This window comes from Euprymna scolopes, chromosome 31 (genome assembly GCF_053919585.1).
Source record: "Euprymna scolopes isolate OS-2025 chromosome 31, ASM5391958v1, whole genome shotgun sequence".
NCBI classification, from domain to species: Eukaryota; Metazoa; Mollusca; class Cephalopoda; order Sepiida; family Sepiolidae; genus Euprymna; species Euprymna scolopes.
The window spans coordinates 35,051,359-35,071,640 of NC_136512.1; the positions used below are offsets into that span (position 1 = coordinate 35,051,359).

At 32.5% G+C, this 20,282-nt stretch overlaps 1 protein-coding gene across 3 annotated transcripts in view; it reads left to right on the plus strand.

Moving 5' to 3' along the window:
• The window catches only part of LOC145255686 (uncharacterized), a 268,787-nt gene that overhangs the window by 173,221 nt on the left and 75,284 nt on the right, over positions 1-20,282 (plus strand). For all 3 annotated transcript variants that reach the window (XM_080114252.1, XM_080114254.1, XM_080114253.1), the window contains exons 14-16: positions 9,830-9,989; positions 16,377-16,487; positions 17,958-18,165. In XM_080114252.1, the coding sequence (XP_079970378.1) occupies positions 9,830-9,989; positions 16,377-16,487; positions 17,958-18,165 (479 nt within the window). The remainder of the gene's footprint in view (positions 1-9,829; positions 9,990-16,376; positions 16,488-17,957; positions 18,166-20,282) is intronic.

A 20,282-nucleotide genomic window follows, 5' to 3' on the forward strand; every position in this document is an offset into this window, starting at 1 on the left:
AAAGCAAAGTACAAAATGATATTGTGTTCATTTTTAATTACGGCACAATTTGTCTTTTGTTCGCCCATGGCAGGGGTTCTTAACAGAGGGTATTTAACAAAATTTCAAAAGGGTGCAAAATCTTGAGGTTAGAAATGTTAAAACTACAGTGTGCAATACATAATTCGTTGCCCGTATTTAGTCCACAACAATATTCTTGAATGAGTGCAAGTGTTTCTTCAATCTCAACGCGATTCTCGCAGTGCGTCCACTTCGATGACAGAATCAACTGGTCGAGTTTCTGTAGACGCAGATGTGATGAGGTTCCCCTTTTCATTTCTTTCTCGCTGTCTTCTCCTCAATAAGTTTTAATAAACATTTTTATTATAGAAAAAATTATAAATTCTGTAACATAACTTCCTTATTTCTCAGTCTTCTATTGTGCGCCATTCTTAAATCAGCTGGTAGAATGTATGTAGTCGCGGTGGTGATAAGGCTTCCCTCTTCTATTCTTACTGTAAGGTCACCATTACGCTTGGACTGTGTTCGTTATAGTTCAAATTCTTTCTCGTGCCCCCCCACGACGTCCGGCACCGTCGAAAAGGAATAAACAAACTAAACTAAATAAATCCAATTCGACTTTTCTTTTTGCTTTAGCAAAAGGAATATATTATCATTACTTTCCAAACAATGCTTGCTCCTTTTTTTTTTTTTTACTGTTCATTTAATCTCCCATGAGATCAACAAAACCCTGCCGTCTCGACACCAGCTTAAAAGTCTTCCGCTGCCACTGCAGGGGAGCATGTCCATTTTACCTGGCGCGAGTTTTTCTTTATTTAGTCAGCCATTTCTCGCCTTCACGTCTATTTTCATCGGATCCCACTTTGCTTCTCTCTCTGTGGTGTCCTTTTTTTTTTTCTTTTTCTTGTCGCACAAGATCTCGCACACTTCCTAATTTGCATATGTGCTTTTTTCGGCTACTGCTGCTAATATCTTCGCAAGCCAGCTATCTTACAACTCCTACTGATATTTCCCACGCGCTCATACGCGTTCTGCTACATTTCTGTCGTTGCCTTCTTTTTCTTAATAGCAGATTTAATAAACGTTATGATGGCACAAGCGCTTATTTTCCCAGACCAACGACTTCCTGCTTAGAAAGTAATCCCCATTAAACAGTGTAGCCTATAATAAAGATGCCGGTATATGATGTTCCAGTCACTTCCCGATCTACCATGTTGCAACGAGTTTACGTTGCCGTTTCTATCACGGAAAAAATAGTTATACCACAGCAGCTGACATATGTTTCCTGGTGTATTCTTTAAAAGATATACTACCCAAAACGAATGGCAGTATGAAGACATTAAAATGGTTGTCCGGACATGGCCGAATTGTCGATAGCCCAATGCCAGAGGATGCTTTCCCGATGTAAGAATGGTTCAAAACGGATTGGTATTGTTTTGGGAGTGTTTTTTTTTTTCTCTCTAAATAAACATATTTCAATAGAAATACTGCATATTTTTTTAATCAATACATATTTTCAGACATCCAGAAGCATAGTGCGACCGACCTCGTGTCACGTGAAAACCTAGCTTCGATGTAAAAACGTTTCGATTACCAAACCGGACTTCCTGTTTTAATTTTAAATAAATCTGTAAAATATAAGTAAAAAAAAAAAAAAAAAAAAAAAAAAAAAAACTCGTTCAAAAGTTTCACATATTCTGTTTTGTGTCAATTTGCTTATTTTATTTATTATTTTTTTTTTTTTAGCTAAAACAGGAAGTCCGGTTTGGTAATCGGAACAGTTTCACATTGAAGCTAAGTTTTCATCTGAGACCGGGACTGTCAGAGTTAGAGTTGCTTATGCTTCTGAATCACCCCCTTTTCTTTTCCATTACGTTTATTTTATACCATTTATAAATATTTATATGAAAAATTATACTTTTAGACAATGATGAGAAAACATGGAATCACTTGCTTTTCTAATGTGCATCTTTTATTTAATATATTTTAATTTATTTTATTTATATAAAAAATAATCTATAGAAATAAAACAGTAGAGGTATGTGTATGTAAATATTTAACAGGTAAACTCTTAAACTGCTGATCACATAACACTGTAATTAACAGGAAATAGTAATTATACAGCAAGGATGGTTTATACTGAGTAAAACCTTTGTTTGGGTTAATGAATAACACATAAGAAGCATATATCGGCTAATTGAAATACGAAATGTTCATTTCCACTGGCCAACCTGTTTTTTATTTCTTTCTGCGCATTTCTTCAAATGTGTTAATATTTCGAGTCTATTATGTTTCTCCTGGTTACAACATGGTAGAAAACGCAGATAGACGGCTAAATGTTTTGGTTTCGATTCTAGCTGATGGCACCAAAGCATTTTATTTTTACTTTGCCATCATATCTTCGTATTAAATGAATGCAATATCTGCAAATGTTTATCACCAGGCTGGGAAAATAAAACTTTTGTTTTAATTCCTTACGGATTTTTTTACTGTCTTTAAGACGATATATATTTTCTTAACTGTTATTTTACCGGAAATTCCTCGTGAACGAAAACAAAATTTAATGAAAAAAAATCATATTTTTTCTTAAGTAAATCTTCCACAATAGGGGGCAAATTCTAAGTACAGGCTTTGATAGAAACCTTTCTTTTGTTAATGCTAGGTTTCTGCGTTTCTTGTCTTTCTTCAATTTTTCCCAGTAATACGTAAATATTGCTCGACATTCTGAAATTGGAAATATTTATAGTCTAGCCTAACTTTAATAATATTATATTTCTTTAAATTAAATTATTACTTCTATTCCCTTTAGATAATTTTCTTTTCTCTAAATAACTTTTCCTTTACTTTAAATAACTTCTCTCTTTTTTTCTATAAATACTTTCTCCTTTTCCTTTTTGTAAAGAAATAAGACGAATACATCTTTTCTTTTTTATTCATTTATCGACTAGATAAACAAACATTAATTTCAAACCAAAATTATAAAATTTTCGAATGTGTGTGTTGTGTTTTGTAAAAAGTTTTTCTTGCACATTTACTGAATTCAGATATTTTAAAGAAAATTATGACAACAAAAAATAGAGGTTTGTTTTAATATAAAATAGAAATTTTCATAATTAATAAAATAAAAATAATTACTGAATTTTGAAAAAGCAAACATTAATTTTTAATTTTGAATAATTGGTCTCTCTGACTAAATTACAATTTTTTTCGATATTTCTTACATTAACTACAACTCACCGTTCACATTCGAAATGTCGACTTATATAGGTTTTTGGGTATGCTAAAAACGAATATTTAAATTAAATTTAGAGCGGATAAGTTGTACACCAGATATGACAACATTTTTTTATAAAATATAAAATCTAATCCTTGGCAGTCATTTTTTCACAACCGAGAAATTAGTAAATGCGCATACGTAACGGCTTTCCGAATAAACACCTCCAGCTTCTCCATGTTAAGAACAGCTTTCGGAATAAACACCTAATTTTTTCCATTGGGGAGGTGAAAAATATTTGCTTTGTCGTCTGTTTCGCACGTGCGCATTACTAACTACTCGGTTGTAAAAAATAGCTTTTACGTTGGATATCATGTTTTCATATCTGGTAAACGACTTAGCAACCCCAAATTTAACTGTGATATTCGTTGTCGGCATACCCGAAAATCTATAAAACTCGACATTTACAATCCAAAAACAGCCACGAGACTGAAATCAACCAACGATACGTTGACACAAAAGCAATCATTCAAACATAATCAGAAGTTCTCTTTAAACGAAATTCAATAAAATTTGAATTTGCTCAAAAACAATACATTTAATAAAGTTTATGTTCATCAACCCCGCGCCAGTAGAAGTAACAAGTGGCAGTTACGAATTCGTTACAATATTGTAAGTATAATTCTATTCTTTTTACGTCGTATTCTGAAAACATCCTTCATCAGAACTTTACATGATTAATATTTAATTATGATATTACTACAGGTTACCCTTAGAATAGTAAAAAGGAAAGATAAGTCTAACAAAACGTTATAGTCGTCAATAAGTGGTTTATCTTTCAAACAAAATGCTGCTGTCCTTGAGAACTGAATGTTTGATTCGGTCCAGAATTCTTTTTTTCCATTTAAAACGTGATATGAAAATCAGGTACTTCTGCTATACTGCGTCGTAACTACGTCTTTGTTTTTCAGTTTGGAGAATATTATTATGAAGACACATTTATTTGATAATAAGTCTGTAGCACTTTTCTCAGATCACCTCCTTTTAATTGGCACTGGTTCAATAACATTGAATACAGATCTTCAATTGCACAAATTACCATGTGGCCCGACAGTAAACTCAATTGGTAACGCGATGACTAAGGTTTCCCCAGATATTGCTCAAAATTTCCGCAATGTTGGATCGCTTCGTGAAAAGGCAATCCTGGCCCCTAGAAATGATGTTGTTGATATGATAATTATAATCTTTTGCAACAGTCATCAATTCATTGATCATGTCATTAATGAAGATTAGGCAGTAAAAATTCCTGTAGGATTTTTAAATTTACTACAGCCACCTTGAATGCAACATTTATTTATTTAAGGAAGGAGCTACAGTTATATTATTAGAAAAACTTGATTAAAAAAAACTATGTAGCTAAAGTGATCCACCTAAACTAAAACTTGATCCACCTAAACAGTGTAACGCGGTTAGCAATAAAATCTATAAAAACTAATGTTCTAGACGCCATTATAATAACCGGAAAATTTTAAAAATGAAACTGTGTTAATTCCTCGGATTACCCTCGTTCCTTCTGACTCGCCATTTCAGTTCAAGCGTTTACAATTCCCAATAAAAATTAGTTTTTCCATGTCTATAAATAAAGCTCATGGACAAAGCCTTAAAAGTGTTTGGATTAAATCTTCAGAAACCTTGTTTTTCTCATTTGTATGCTGGTTGCTCACGCAGTCCTGAAAAACTCTACATATTCACACTTGTTAGAGATCACACCCAAAATGTTGTTTATGTAGAGGTTCTTCAAAATTAATGCTACAGGTACATTTATCAGTGTTCAAATATGCACTGCTTGAAACTAAATTTTTATTATTTCATTAACAGTATAGATTACTAATGTCATCTTGATATACATTCTGCATTAAATAATTAAAACAAAAGGAGATTTAACAGTTTTAAGATGTGCACTATGATATAAAATAAGTATTACAATTCTTACATCATATTTCGAAAGAAGTACTAAAAGATGAAAGACCTAGAAAAGAGGATTAGGGCTGCAAACGAAACCTCTATAAAATAAAACGCACCTATTGCTCCTATCTCATGGGGGGGGGGCGGAAAAAGAAGCCATTATGAATTAATGTTGCGTTTAATCCATAAGATAATTATGTATGAGGAGGGAATATTTAAATACATCAAATACAACCTGGCAACGTAATTGTTATTTCAGTAAAGAAACATATTTTAATGAATGTAATCAGTTTTCATATATTCTTATGTGTTGAATGACATAATTTTATGTTTACAATAAAAGAAAAACAAGTGGGTATTCGGTAGAGTTTACATCGTTTAGTGCAGATCACTTTCTTGGCAATAAGTGGTTTGTATGGGTCTTTGCTCGCTTGAAGCTTATGAATATAAAAATAATAACATTAGTTTATCGCTTCATGTGTTATTCATATAAATATACGCATAAAACATCTAACCACACTCTTCCTCAAACTTACTGCTCTCTATCTATTTCCTTGGTATTTCTGAGAAGATGTGGCAGGTTAAATTTCAACCTTTTCTTCTCTCTGTCCTTGTCTCCTTCCAAAAACTACTTACATAAGCATTATTGATGAAGAAATATCGAAAAATAGAATTAGTTTTAAAAAAGTTCTTCGAAGGTTTATTCTTTTCTTCATAGCAAACACGGAAACTTCTCGGTCATTAAAGGACAGCAGCTACCCATACACCCGCCGCGATCAGAATCAGCTTGTCAGATTTCTTGTAGTCGCAGTGGTAATGGGGTTTCCATCTTTTCTACTCTCGGTCGTTGTCCTCTCTCCAATAACAGTTTTTATGGACATTTTCAGAATCTGTAGGGATGCCATCCCAACAATATTTCATTTTTTTTACTTTTTTCTTTCGTTTGTTTGTTTCTCTGCTTGATCCCAAGATTTTCACATATGTCTATCGGAGAAACTTTGAAAAATTCAGGGTTTTGATTTTTTTTTTTTTTTTTTTTTGGTTTTTATAATTATAAAAACAAATACACGGGAATCTTTTCAGACTTTTCTTTTAATAATAAATATAATTTCCATTGAGTATTTTCAAATATTTCAACGTTACGTGTATTTTTTTCAAATGTTATAAGAAGGAATACGTAACTGTTATTTTTCTCTAAGTTCGGTTTCAAAAGGGTAACATCTTTGCACTAGTAAGTTTGATTGTTTGTTTATATTTAAATTTTTGCTTAAATTTGATTTGTATCATTTTTATATTTTTCCTTTCTATACAAAAACATTGCTACACATATAGATACTATACATATATATATGCTTTATATATATATATATATAGTATATGTAGTATATTTATATATACTATATATAATATATGTAGTATATATAGTATATATAATATATATATAGCATATATAGTAAATGTATATATATATATATATATATATATATATATATATATATATATATATATAGTACATATAAGCATATAAGTGTAGACTTCCAGGTGCTGTATGTGCTCTACGCTTATCTCCGCATTGTTTCCAGTTGTCCTGGACTTCCCCTTTGCCACTGAATACAAACAGTGCCGATTCAGGGGAGGTGTGGTAGGGATTGCGCAATTCTCGCCTGATAATAACGCTCGCAGGGGGTATCCATTGTCTATCGAGATTGAACGGAGGCATATATATATATATATATATATATATATATATATATATATATTATATATAGTATATATAATATATAGTATATATATAATATATATTTACTAAACATATATATATATATATATAATTAATAAGTCAAAACTAAGCTTACAAGCTAAAAGCTTCTGTAAATTTGAAGCGAATATAAATATTAATATTTATATAGTAATGTCAGCCAAATAAAAGCTATATGCAACCAAATTAGTAAACAGAGCTTATCATAGAAGAACACAATTTAAGACTGTAAAGTATACTTTACAAAAATGTATTCTTTTATTAACAGGATAGATATTAATGTCATTTATAAATATGTATTTATAAAAGTATAAGTATGTATAAGTATGTATTTATAAAAATTGTTTTCAAATTATTAACAATAAAAATATTTTTAATATTTGGAATCTATGATAAGCCGCAATGTTTATCTTTTAATGAAGGAACAAAGTATAACTTTTCTTTTTTAATTAATACTTTTTATTATTATTATTATTATTATTATTATTATTATTATTATTATTATTATTATTATTATTATTGCATGAAGTTAAATTTAAATGTAAATTGTGTTCGTTATTTTTCTCATTTTCAATATTTTTTTAAGTATTTTTCATCCTTCTTCAAGCTCTCATTCATCATCGACAGCCTGCCGTCTTGACAAATATTACTAGCTTTGCCTAGTATGTGTGACGTCACTTTTCAGTTAACAAACCTTGTCCAACATTGTTGACACCATAGTAGACTAAATTTACAAGATAACACTACATTTTACATTTAAAAGTGACAAAATGGATTTCAAGGAAAGGTATAAACGTACGGAAGGTGGTGGGCATAATAATATTTAAGGGGATCAAGAAACAAGGGTCACAGTCTAAACTGAAGAGGACGTTTAAAAATTAACATAGTTACATACTATGAGGTTGACAAGTAGGTTCTTGGGGAATTTTTTATTTTGATTTCAAATAATGCATTGTCAAATAAGTTTTCCTTATCATACCTTTACTTCATATGTAATTTTTAAAGGCGTTTGTCGATCTATCTAATCGTTTAAATTACAATCGTTTAAAAAGAATTATACCTTTTTTCCAGAACGTTGAATACAAGATAAAAAAAAAAGCAAATTCGCACAATTTTCTTATTTCCGTTCAAGCTAGACCTAAAAGCTGCTGAAAAGTGCTCCCAATATTAACGAAGCGTTCGGCCCAGAGACTACTACTGAACACACAGCACAATGGTGGTTTAAGAAATTTCGTGGCGGCGACGAGAGTCTTGAAGGTGATGAGCGTAGGATCGGCCATCGGATTTTGATCAATTAAGAGCCTTAATCAAAGCCAATCTACGCACAACTGTTCGAGAACTCACTTCTGAATTAGACGTAACGTATACGATGATTTTCAACCACTTGAGAGAGCCTGGAAAGACAAAAAATAATTGATAAATGGGTGTCTCATAAATTGAATGACAACCAAAATCAACATTGTTATGAAGTGTCATCTTCCCTTTTTTGGCGCAACAAGAACGACCAGTTTCTCGACCGGGTTGTGACTTGCGATGAAAAATGGGTTCTTTACAACAACCGGCTCATTGGTTGGACGCCGATGAAGCTCCATGACACTTTCCGAAGCCAAAGTTGCACCAAGAGAAGGTCATGCTGATTATTTGGTGGTCTGCGACCGGTTGTATCATTACAATTTTTTTAATGCAGGCGAAACCATTATGGCAAAGAAGTACTGTCTACAAATGGATGAAATGCATTAAAAACTTCGACAACAACATCCCGCATTGTCAGCAGAAAAAGCCCAATTCTCCTCCACGACAATGTCCGACCGCACGTCGCTAAACCAACCCTACAGAAGGTGAACGAATTGGGTTACGAAACCGCCTCATTCACTATACTCTCCAGACCTCTCACTTATCGACTACCACTTTTTTAAGCATCTCGACAATTTTCTGCGTGAGAAATACTTCAAAAACCTAAGCGATATCAAAAACGCCTGCAATGACTTCATGGCCACCAAAAACACAAGATTCTCACGTTACTGGCATAAATACAATTATTTTGCGTTAGTGTGTCGATTCTGATGGTGCTTATTCCAATCAACAAATGTTTGTTTTAGCCGAGATTCATCTGAATTTAAAAGTTAAAAACTGCAAGAATCTTCGAAATGATGGCAGACACAACTTAAGGATGCATACTTAACTTAAGAGAGAGAGAGAGGGAGAGAGAGAGAGAGAGAGAGAGAGAGAGAGAGAGAGAGAGAGACTAAATGTAAGGGGAAATATACTAAATTTTAGGAATGCGAAACTTAAATTTAATGGCGAAGAACTAGATCTAATAGCGGATAGAGTAATTTTAAAGGTATAGAGCTTGGGAGGGTGAATAAATCTAAGAAATAATATACTAAATTTAATAGGTTCAAGACGTAATTTAATGGGAAAGACTAAACTCAAAGTGTGACACAGTAAATTAAAGGGATGCGAGGCTTAACTTCAGGTTGATAAACGTTACTGCAGGATGGTAACTTCAGGGTGATAAGCTTAACTTCAGGGTACTGAACTTAACTTCAGCGTAATAAGCTTAACTTCAGGGTACTGAACTTAACTTTAGGGTAATGAAATTAACTCTTGGTTGATAAACTTAACTTCAGGGTAATAAACTTAACTTCAGATTTATAAACTTAACTTCAGATTTATAAACTTAACTTCAAGGTAACAGAAATAATTAAAACATTGAGAGTCTAAAGTCAATAGTGAACACTAAACTTTAGGGTGACAGACTGATTTACAATAGTGAAGACTAAACTTTAGGGTGACAGACTGATTTAGGGTGACAGACTGATTTACAAAACTTGCAGCATGATATTAAAACCATTTAATTAATTTTCTTTTCTTTTACTTTTTTTTTTTAGATATATGCAATAAAGTAAGGGATACTATTTACAACACCCTTTTAAACACAAAAAATGTTGTATCTGCCTCGATTTTTAACCCAGTCAAAGAAGAAGTTGTTCTTCGATTGGAAGCCGCGTGGAAACGAAGCCTTCAAGAAGATTTCAAAAGTTATCTCGAGTGAGTAAGATCATTGTAATGTTCAAGACAGAAACCACCTGCCACAATTCGTAAACTTGGTACACTGATAACATTTCAGTAATACTACTATAATTATCATATAAAGATTTCAATACAAAGCCATCTATAAACAAACTGTTTCGCTGTATCACAGTTCTTTATTGTGGTTATACAAGCAATATTTATCAATTTATGTTTTATATATACACTAGCAGTTCAGCCCAGCTTTGCTCGTACTGTTCATAACTTTATGTGCATATATATATATATATATATATATATATATATATTATTATTATTATTATTATTATTATTATTATTTACAATGTCTCCCCACGGGACAGAGTTAGACACCAGGGTCGTTTTTTAATGTGGAGAAAAGGAACAAAAATAAAAATTGTTTCAGTCGTGAAGGAATTCTTCTCCATTGACAGAGAACAAGAAATTGAAGTGCAGTATCTGAAGAACAGATACTACACTTTGATCTTGACCTGATTATTGAGGAAATTAGATCTGGAGTCTAAAGAGCAGATTTTATTTTAATGTACTAATAAATGTATTAATACTATTAAAAGAAAACAGTGCCCATTGTACTGTAATAAGCTCAATAGGTATAGGTATCTTAGAGCTATTTTTATATCGAGTAAACGATTCATAATTGTGAATTAAAAATCAGTTTCAGAAGGGAAACGAACAAAATCCACTAGATTGTACTATCGTTTCAGAGACGATGTTCATTTTAGTTAAATTGATAGTAAATATTGACAATTGTTTGAGAAAAGTTTTGTCAGTTAATAACAAAGTCTCCTCAACAGCAAAAATGGGGGGGGGGTTAAAGACACCAAAATAAAACTAGGATTTTAGTCGTGTGTAAGGCAGATATTCCTTTTTTATCTCCATTATTAAATCTGTTTCAATTTGAGTCAGTTTATTTTCTAGCATGCTGTTATATTTTTATATTTTGTCAAAACGATCGTACAATCTAGTGGATTTTGTTTGTTTTCTTTTAAACTGATTTTTAATTCAAAATTATAAATCGTTTTACTCAATATATATATATATATATATATATATATATATATATATATATATATATATATATTTAAAAGTTTGACTCATGTCCAGGTAACTTACATCTAAAATTTCAAGTGTTTAGCCCCAAAATTTGCTGAATAGTTTGCTAGAAACCGCAAAGGTCTAATCTTTTTTTTTTAAATAGAGGTAACCACTTATCAAAGCCCGGAGGACACTCAAGGAAAGGGTTATTGCGTGTACAGTAATCAATGAGATAGTATTGTAGTAATCATTAGTATTGGAGATTTGATAGAGTGTCTTACTTAAGGGGACGGTTTGTCAGGAGTTTGTTTATGTTGGACTTGAAGACGTCCAAATTGTAGTCAGGTGGGAAACAGGCAAACGGAAGAGAGTTCCACAGTCGTGCACTTCTGAGAAAGAAGCTCTGCTCATGGAATCTACGTTTGGATTTAGTTACAGATAAAGAGCGGGGAAAATTATTGACGGTTGTTTCAGCCAGACGGGTGTTTCTCGTGAAAGATTGGCGAGCACTTGCCATGGAAATAACGATAAAACAAAGACAGGCTCGCAACATCTCTTCTGTGGGAGAGAGGCTGCAGGGAAGAGAAAAGGAATTCTATTTTGTACTCTGTCAAGACAGGATAGGCTGTTTTTAGCAGCTCCTGCCCAGATGTGGCAGTAGTACTTCATCCTTGGACGTACTTGGCTTTTATACAGATAGAGAATTGCATCAGTAGTGAGATATCTTCTAGAGCGGTAGAAGGACCCCACCATTTTCCCAGTGTCCTTGGCAACAGACCTGATGTACGTGTTCCATTTCAGATCAGGAGTAAAGGTCAAACCCAGAAGCTTGTTAAAACATAGAGCCCCCCCCCAAGACGAGAGCCATCCATTTCAGTTGATGCCAGATGGGGATCAGATCGTTGATGATGTAAAGATAGAAGCTTGGTCTTGGATGCATTATGAATCGGTTTATGCCTACAATTAACCATTCGGTCAGGTCTGATACTATACAGGACATTTTCTTTTTAAACCTGGAATGCAGAGGTAGATCAGATATGAATGCACGGAAGCTATTCCAGTCAGTCATAGAGTATCGATATACAGTTTGGTGGAGAGGTACGTCTGAAGACTTCTTACATTTAATTTTATCTTAACTGCTACAACGGAGTGGTCGGAGGATCCCAGAGGAAATAAAACGGAACATGAACATAGCTCAGGGGAAGTTGTGAGAAAAAGGTCTAGAAGGCTTGCATACTGACTGGTAGTATCGGGCACGGGTGAGTTCGTGAACAATCTGAGTGAGGTCATAGGCAGTGGCAAAATCATGACAGAACCTCCCCTCGTCATCCGTCTTATTTGAGTGGGTCAGCCATTCCACATTATGGACATTGGAGTCATCGCAAATGTGAATGTTAGCTGAAGGATGAGTAGGCAGGATGTGGTCAAATTTCTCAGATATGCTCTTAAAGATAGTAATCCCACTGTTGTGGGGGCGATAGATGGCAAATTTAAATGCAATCTTTTGAACTTTGACTCTTTTGTAGCCAAATTTTTGGCAAAGCACCGATTAAAAAGCTTGCCCACTGTCTGAATACACTTTATGTAAAATTTCAAATGTTTAAACCAAAAATTGGCTGAGAGGTGAGTTTTTTAACTTTTACCTCTTAACATTTATTGTTTTGGGCTCAAATTGAGTTAAAACGTTGTCCAAAGAACCTACATCTAAAATTTCAAGTGTTTAGACCCAAAATTGGCGGAGGAGTTTGGTAGAGTTTTCAAAAATTAAATCCGAAAACTTTGACCCCTTGACAGCAAAACTTCTGTCCGAAAACTGATTACAAATATTTTCCTAAATCTCAATACCTCTTATGTCAAATCTTGAGCTTGTTGACTGAAAATCTACAAAGTAGTTTGGTAGGAAAATGTACACAGACAGACACAAAGAGACAAGTTCACTTTTATGGTTACTAGCATGGATTCCCGGCATTTCCCGGGTATTTGGAGGTGTGTATTGAGCAAAAAAAAATGGTAGTAGGAAGGCAGGCTCGAACCCGTATCGCGAAGGAGGAAAAGAACGTGAAAAAAACCTGATGTCTTTCCTGTTACGACCACCGCCAAACTGGAAGGGACGTAGGTTTAAATTAAGGCTAACCAATTGAAAAAAGGGATGACTTTCGAAAATATCGGCAAAAAAGCAACCCCCTCCCGATAGAAAAGTGGCCAGTTGAGGGTGAAAAAATTAATGTTTTAGCCAATTTTTCGGTATTTATCGTCTGAAGGGTCGAGCTTCAAAACGATACTGATCTTGTGAAAATCCATCGCCTATGTCGAAAGTTTTAGGCAGACATGCAAACATACATATATAGATTTATATATTTGTAGCTCAAATTTTCGACCCAAACCGATTAAACAGGTTGCCCTATCTCTGAATACCTTTGGTGTAAAATGTGTCTCTACCGTGTAGTAGTTTTCAAATTAAGTTTTAAAAAAATAATATATATATATGTGTGTGTGTGTGTGTGTGTTGGAGAAATCTTTTTAATTAAAAAAATTAGCAGTTTGATCACTGTAAAGCGATGGGATAGTGCTTTTTATAGGCACTTAATGCGAGACGTTTGCGAGCACTAATTCGGAGCCTTATGGGTAGCGCTGTCGACTATCAATTTGATGGTTGTCGATTCGATCTACGACTGGGGAAAAGTGCTAGTCTAGCCACACTGATGAGTCGTGATGCAACGAAATAGTACTGTATGTGGATAACTATATATATATTCAGAATTTAAACGTGTTAATGTTTTAAGACATTCAATTGCTGGCTAAGTTGTTGAATACTTCGTGATATAATTGCTGATTTTAGCCTTCCATCTTTTAACATTAAATTATATTCTTTAAATCCTCGTAAACTATAATTTCTACACTGCAATATTTTTCCATCAGCAACTTCATCATAATCTTAGAACAACTTATAAATCCATACGATCTGAATATTCCAAGTCTGCGGATGTATATACTACCTTTAGATTTACGTATTTTACCATGTTTCAACTAACTTCATTGATGGATCTTGTTGCTATCTAAATACTTCTGCGTGCATGGACTTCAGTGTGAATCTTCTTTTTGATATTAAATTGTAAACATATTTGTTTTCTTTTTGTTTGAAAATGATTCCAACTTGCAATGAAAAATACAAATAAAATTAATAAAATGCCGATAAAAAAAAAATACAAAAGGGATTTAGTTTTGTTTTATTTAAATATTTTAAACGCGAAAAAATTGTCGATTAAAAAGAGCTTTCGTGGCTTTGTTTTTATGTAATTCGCATGTGCAGAATTTTTCAAACCGGAAACTGTAGACCGGAAACACGATTTTAACGTCCAAGCAAGACGATTTAAGTTATATATATATATATAATTCGAACATTATATATATATATGTATATATATATATATATGCATATATATATATATATATATATATATATATATATGTTGGAATTTTTTGTACCAATAATTATGCATCCCCCTGTTAATATATTTATGATATTTTTATCCTGGTTCTTATATTTGATTTTCTGTATTTCGTATCTTTCATGTTTCTTTGTTTCGTATATTTTGAGTTCGTGCGAAACTCCCTTTAATTTGAAGAAAAAGAGCAATGCTAGCTCCTTGATGACGTCCCGAGCCCAGCGCGAAATTCGGCTTTTTTGGGGGGGGAGGGAATTCCAGCGACGTGGATATTGGACGTGGTTTTATTGTCCGGCGCAGATATGAAATTTTGACGAGCTCTCCTTCAAAGAAGAATACCCAGCAACAGAACACTGGGACGCGTTGAAAGCGAACTTCTGAAGACTTATTTACGTGGCTACGGTTTGCACACGTAATTTGAAGGAGAGAAATTTTAAAGGGCTTTAAATTGAGAAAAAAAGAAAAAGGCACGTGCCTGACCGCCATCAATTTGTGAGTACGTTCCTAAATTTTATTTCATATGAGAGTGTGATTAGGAACTACTATTTGAATTATATTGTATTCGTTCATTGATACGACATTTTCAATATAAGAACCAACGTGTTTTTTTTTTTGTTTTTTTTTCATTGTATGTTGTTATCTTGGCGTTCTCTGTTTTGGAATTTAATGCCCGCAAAGGGAAAAATTTGCAACTAAATTCATTGTGAATAAAATCTCTTCTTCGTTTTAAAACAAGACCTTTATACTTTATTCTCCCCCCCTATTTTATTTCATCCTTTTATTTATTTATATATTTTTTTCGCGTCGAATTTATCTGAAAGAGGATAAATTTCCGATATTTTGCAAATTTTTGTTCCCTTTTTTCGGAACACTTTGAAAATAAAGTGTATCCTTTTTTCAGCGAGATACGTTTTAATTTTCTTTCTGTAAAAGAATTTTGAAAATTTGTTTTCCCTTATTTAGAAGCATTTGGTAAATTTGTTGCTTTTATTTGAAGGCATTTTGCAAGTTTTCTCCCGCTATTTAAAGGCATTTTCCACATTTTCGTCCCTTTATTTAAACTAGAATAAAATATTTTAGATACATTTTTGTAACTAAAACCAAATAAAAATATTATACAATTTAATTTAAAACCATAAAGAAATGATTGACATAAATGGCTTGAATAAAAAAAAGATTGCAACCTAGATTAAATAAACGAAGTGATTTTTTTATGCTTCATTGTCAATGATATATAACGATGCTTCCGTTTTTCTAAGAAAATGTGTTTTTTCTTATGAGTATAGGTAAGAAAAAATATAATGCTAACATATATATGTTGATTGTTCCACGTAAACGAAACAGATCTTTAAACATTGTTTCGTAGTCCAGATATGGTGAAAGAACTAATTGGTAAGATAACTTATGCCTTCATCTATATTGCTTTCTTTTTAAGGGAGCTAGATTTCTAACTATAAAGTACCGTCATGTCTAAACTTGCTACGACGTGAATCAGGTAAATACTTATTTAATTACGACGTCCAGAAAAAGTATCTTAGCATGAATTTGGGATATTTTGTAGTTGAAAAAAAAAATAAACGTTGTATTTCCCATCAGAGAAGATGGAGTCCATTCATGTCATTAAGTGTTTTAATAAAAAAAAAATCATTTTCTGCCTCCACGAAATTTTCCATCGATCGCCTTCCACAACACCGCGATGCTTTTCACAGTGGTGTTTATTTGGCATATTTCACAGCATAACCCGAATCCTAACACGAGACATTTTTTTAGATACGACTTTTTTTAATGCCAGGGTTCTTCTTCAAGATTCGGTTCTTATTAATATATTTTCTGTTATTGACAATCTTTATATATTTATTTTTTTATGTATTTATTTATTCATCAGTTGCAAGACTCGAGCCCAAGGGGGGACACCACCTTCAACGGCCGATTTCATTGAAATCTCATTACAGGATGGGAAACTATTAATTAAGAGACCACACCCATGGACCAAAAGGTGAGTAGAGGCTATTACATACCACTAAACATATCCTTATTTATTCTAAAAGACTTTTGGTTCTTATAGGGTTATAAATATTTGATTTTCAAGGAGTGCCCAAACTATCAGAAGAATCTGCAATTATATAAATACAACTTTGTCTCTGTGTGAGAGTTCGTTCCTTATAGACTCCGAAACGGCTGATCAGGTTTTCTTTAAAATTTACAGAACTTTAGTGTATAAGTCTGGAAATGACCTTAGTTGAGTTTTGTCTCATAATATCCCGATAATTACCGATAACTGATAATCGAATCCATTATTTTAATTTATCTATCGTCGGTAAAGTTATTTGTTCCATATCGTCGCTTAGCAACAGTGATAGAACAACGGGCCGTGAAAATTCTACTGTGGGTAAGTTGATAGCGTGTTTTTTTTTGTTTGTTTGTTTATTTTTTTGTATGATATGGTCCATAGGTTCAAACACTGCACGTAAATTTCCTTTTTTTTCGTTAACTGCAAAAAAATTTTATAAGACTTGAAAATTTATTTTTGTTTGTTATTTTTTGTTTTGTTTTGTTTTGTTTGTTTTGTTTGTTTTTTTTTGTTTTGTTTTTTTTTTTATGAAATTTTGCCTGACGTTGTCTGTAGGTTCAAACCCCGCATGTAAATATCTTAATATTTTTTTCCGTTAACTGGAAAGAAGTTTATATAAAATAATTTTATAAAATAAACAGTAGGTTCTCTGGAGAATGTATAGTAACATATATTTTGGACTAAGTTACTACATCGAGGCATGTGAAGCTTCCTTCCGGGCGATTTCACGGATTTTGATGACAATAAAAATATAGGAGTGTGAAATATTCGTTGACCATCATTACATCCCGGGCAACTTCGGATCTCCCTGAAAGTAAAAACATAAAACTCACATTATTAAGTATTTTTTTTATATCATAGTGAAGTAAGTTACTGTTTGATCCTATGAATTCCACACTAAACATATTAATATTTGTTTTTAAAGATATCAATACTAAAGTAGTTGATGAGGAAATCGAATAAAATTAGTGAAAAAAAAAATAAAAATATTAAATAATGGTTAGTAATTGTAAAAAATAGTAAGAAATGGTTAGTAATTGCGCAACCCTGGCCTCACAATTACACGCATAGATGCCCCTACAGAGGTACCCTTTGTCTTTCGAGACTAATCGGAGATATCGGATCGGGTGGTATCCCTTAGTGTTGAGACGATTAATTAGAATCGGAATCGTAAATCGGAAAAATCGGAACTTTTAGGGGTATCGGAATCGGATAAATTTGTGCCTATTTTTCGATGCCAAAAACGATTTTCTTAGTTATCTTTTTTATTTAATTTTATTTAAAGCAAAATTTCCAATGCTGGTAGTAATGTTAAAAATAATAAATATTTATTGATTTTAAACTACCAGTAAAGCTAAAATATACAGACTGTACCACATGAGTGTATATTTGCAGAACTGTTGATGTTTCCCTTGAACTTGGTCAGCATATCTCGACCCTTGGTAAAGTGGAATGGGCAAAGTTGGACGAAGAGACTAAACGACTGCGCATGTACGAAATTATGGAAGAAAAGAGACGTCGGGATCGAAACCGCAAACAAGCAATTCGAACTGCACGAAGACGGCAACAAGAAGAGAGGCTGATGGCACGGAAAATGCAGCAGGTTGGGACATCAGAATCAGCATCGCTTTTGGAATTAGATTCTTATATTGTTTCCTGTACTATTAGGTTGGTGCAAAAATAATATCGTTTTTGACGTATATGTATTTGATAAAAAAAAGGATATTACTTTTTGTACCAATCTAATTTATATTTACTTTATTCGTATTATTTGGATTCTTTGGACTAATGCTCGACAATTTTATTTGAGTGCTGCCAACACTAAGGATTAAAACTTCAACTTTCAGAAGATTGTAAGCTTACGACTGAATTTTGCGAGGTATTTTGTTCACTACGCCAGGGGTTTCCGCACGACTTAAAATACAATTGCGAATTACTTAAAACTTCTAGCCTGTCATATCTGACGGAAGTATGCTACTCTCGTGTATTAAATAAAGAAAAATGAATTCGAAACTCCGTGCATATTTCAGAGTTAAACAGAAAGATTCTCAAGTTCGTCAGGATACACCTAAAAAAAAGTTTAAATGCTGCATCCACAGAAATTGTGTGAAAATATCACTCAAAATATAAACAGTTATCCGACTAATCCAAATGCAGTAGAACCCCGGGATACGGCATTGAAATTATTAACAAAATACAGTACAGTATATAATGCACATGTATATAATCAAATAAAATTATGAATAACACCTTAACTCGGGACAAATACCGTAACCAGGGGCAGGAAAAACACCGTATTCCACATTGTAACCTGAAAAAACGTATCTTATGGCCACCGTACCCCGGGGTTATACTGTAGTTTATGCACGACTTTTCTCAAGGGGTCTAATTTCTCTTGCTTAGAAACATGTCTACACGCGCTATATTTATTCAAATTTACAAGTTGTGTACGACAAATAAAGACACGATCTATATCTATATATATATATATATATATATATATATATATATATATATATAGATAGATAGATAGATAGATAGATTAATTTAAGGTGTTAAATGCAGAATAGATTCATTGATTGATATAATAATTAAATGAATGATATTGCGCTATGAAACAGGTGCTATCAATTGTAAACCTACTTAGCAGAATAAATAATAAGATGATCACATCTTAAAGTTTGGAATATAGACTTTTGTCATTTATTTGTCATATGCTCTTCATGTATATACATATATGTATATATATATATATATATATATATATATATATATACATATATATATATATATAAACAGTTAATAAAATATGTTAAAAAAACACTTTGAAATGAGTTAAAAACATATTTAATCTGAAAAGGAAACACTAGATAAATGGATAGTCCTTAATCCGCGGAGTTTCGAAGAAATACTTTCCTTCTCATCAGAGGGTAGGAATTAGCAAAATGCGGGATCGGATTTTGCATGCAGAAGTATTTGATGAAACAATAAGTAAGTCAAAGATCTTACTTGTAAACAAAAAAAGTGAAGCAGAGGGAATATGGTGAAGAAAACGGTGATTACACATGAATGGATAGTCTGGTGGAAGATTAAAAAATCCAGTGACGGTAAAATCCAACTATTTAACTTCAAGAAAGTTAATTGAATTTCCATTTGCACAAGTAAAATCCAAGGAAATTCCGTAATTGGAATAAAATCCAAATGTAAAACTTCAAGAAAGTTAAAAGAATTTTAAAAGAATATATATATATATATATATATATATATATATATATATATATATATATATATATATATATATATATATATATATAAAGTGATGGTTGTGTAGTTCCAACGAGAGGAAAAAATGTATATTTAAAAGAGTGTAGCCATCAACAATTGTGGGGTTTTTTTAAAGGTTTTCATCCTATTTTTATTTTTAAATATTTTTATAACGCGTTTCGAGCTTAGGGTGTGCTCTCTTCAGATGTTTTCGTAAAAAGTTTTTCTTTAAAATGGGAGTCTGTAGAGTTATTTTTACCTCCTAGGAGGTAAAAATAACTCTACAGACTCCCATTTTATTTTCGATATATTTTATGAATGATTATTTACGCATTTTATAATAAGTGGAGAAGAATTTACCTTTATAACGAGGACGTTAACTGAAGCCGCTGTGTAACATCCGTTCATAAAATGTCTGCTCTCTGAAATGAATGCCAGGGATGGAATTCTATTAAA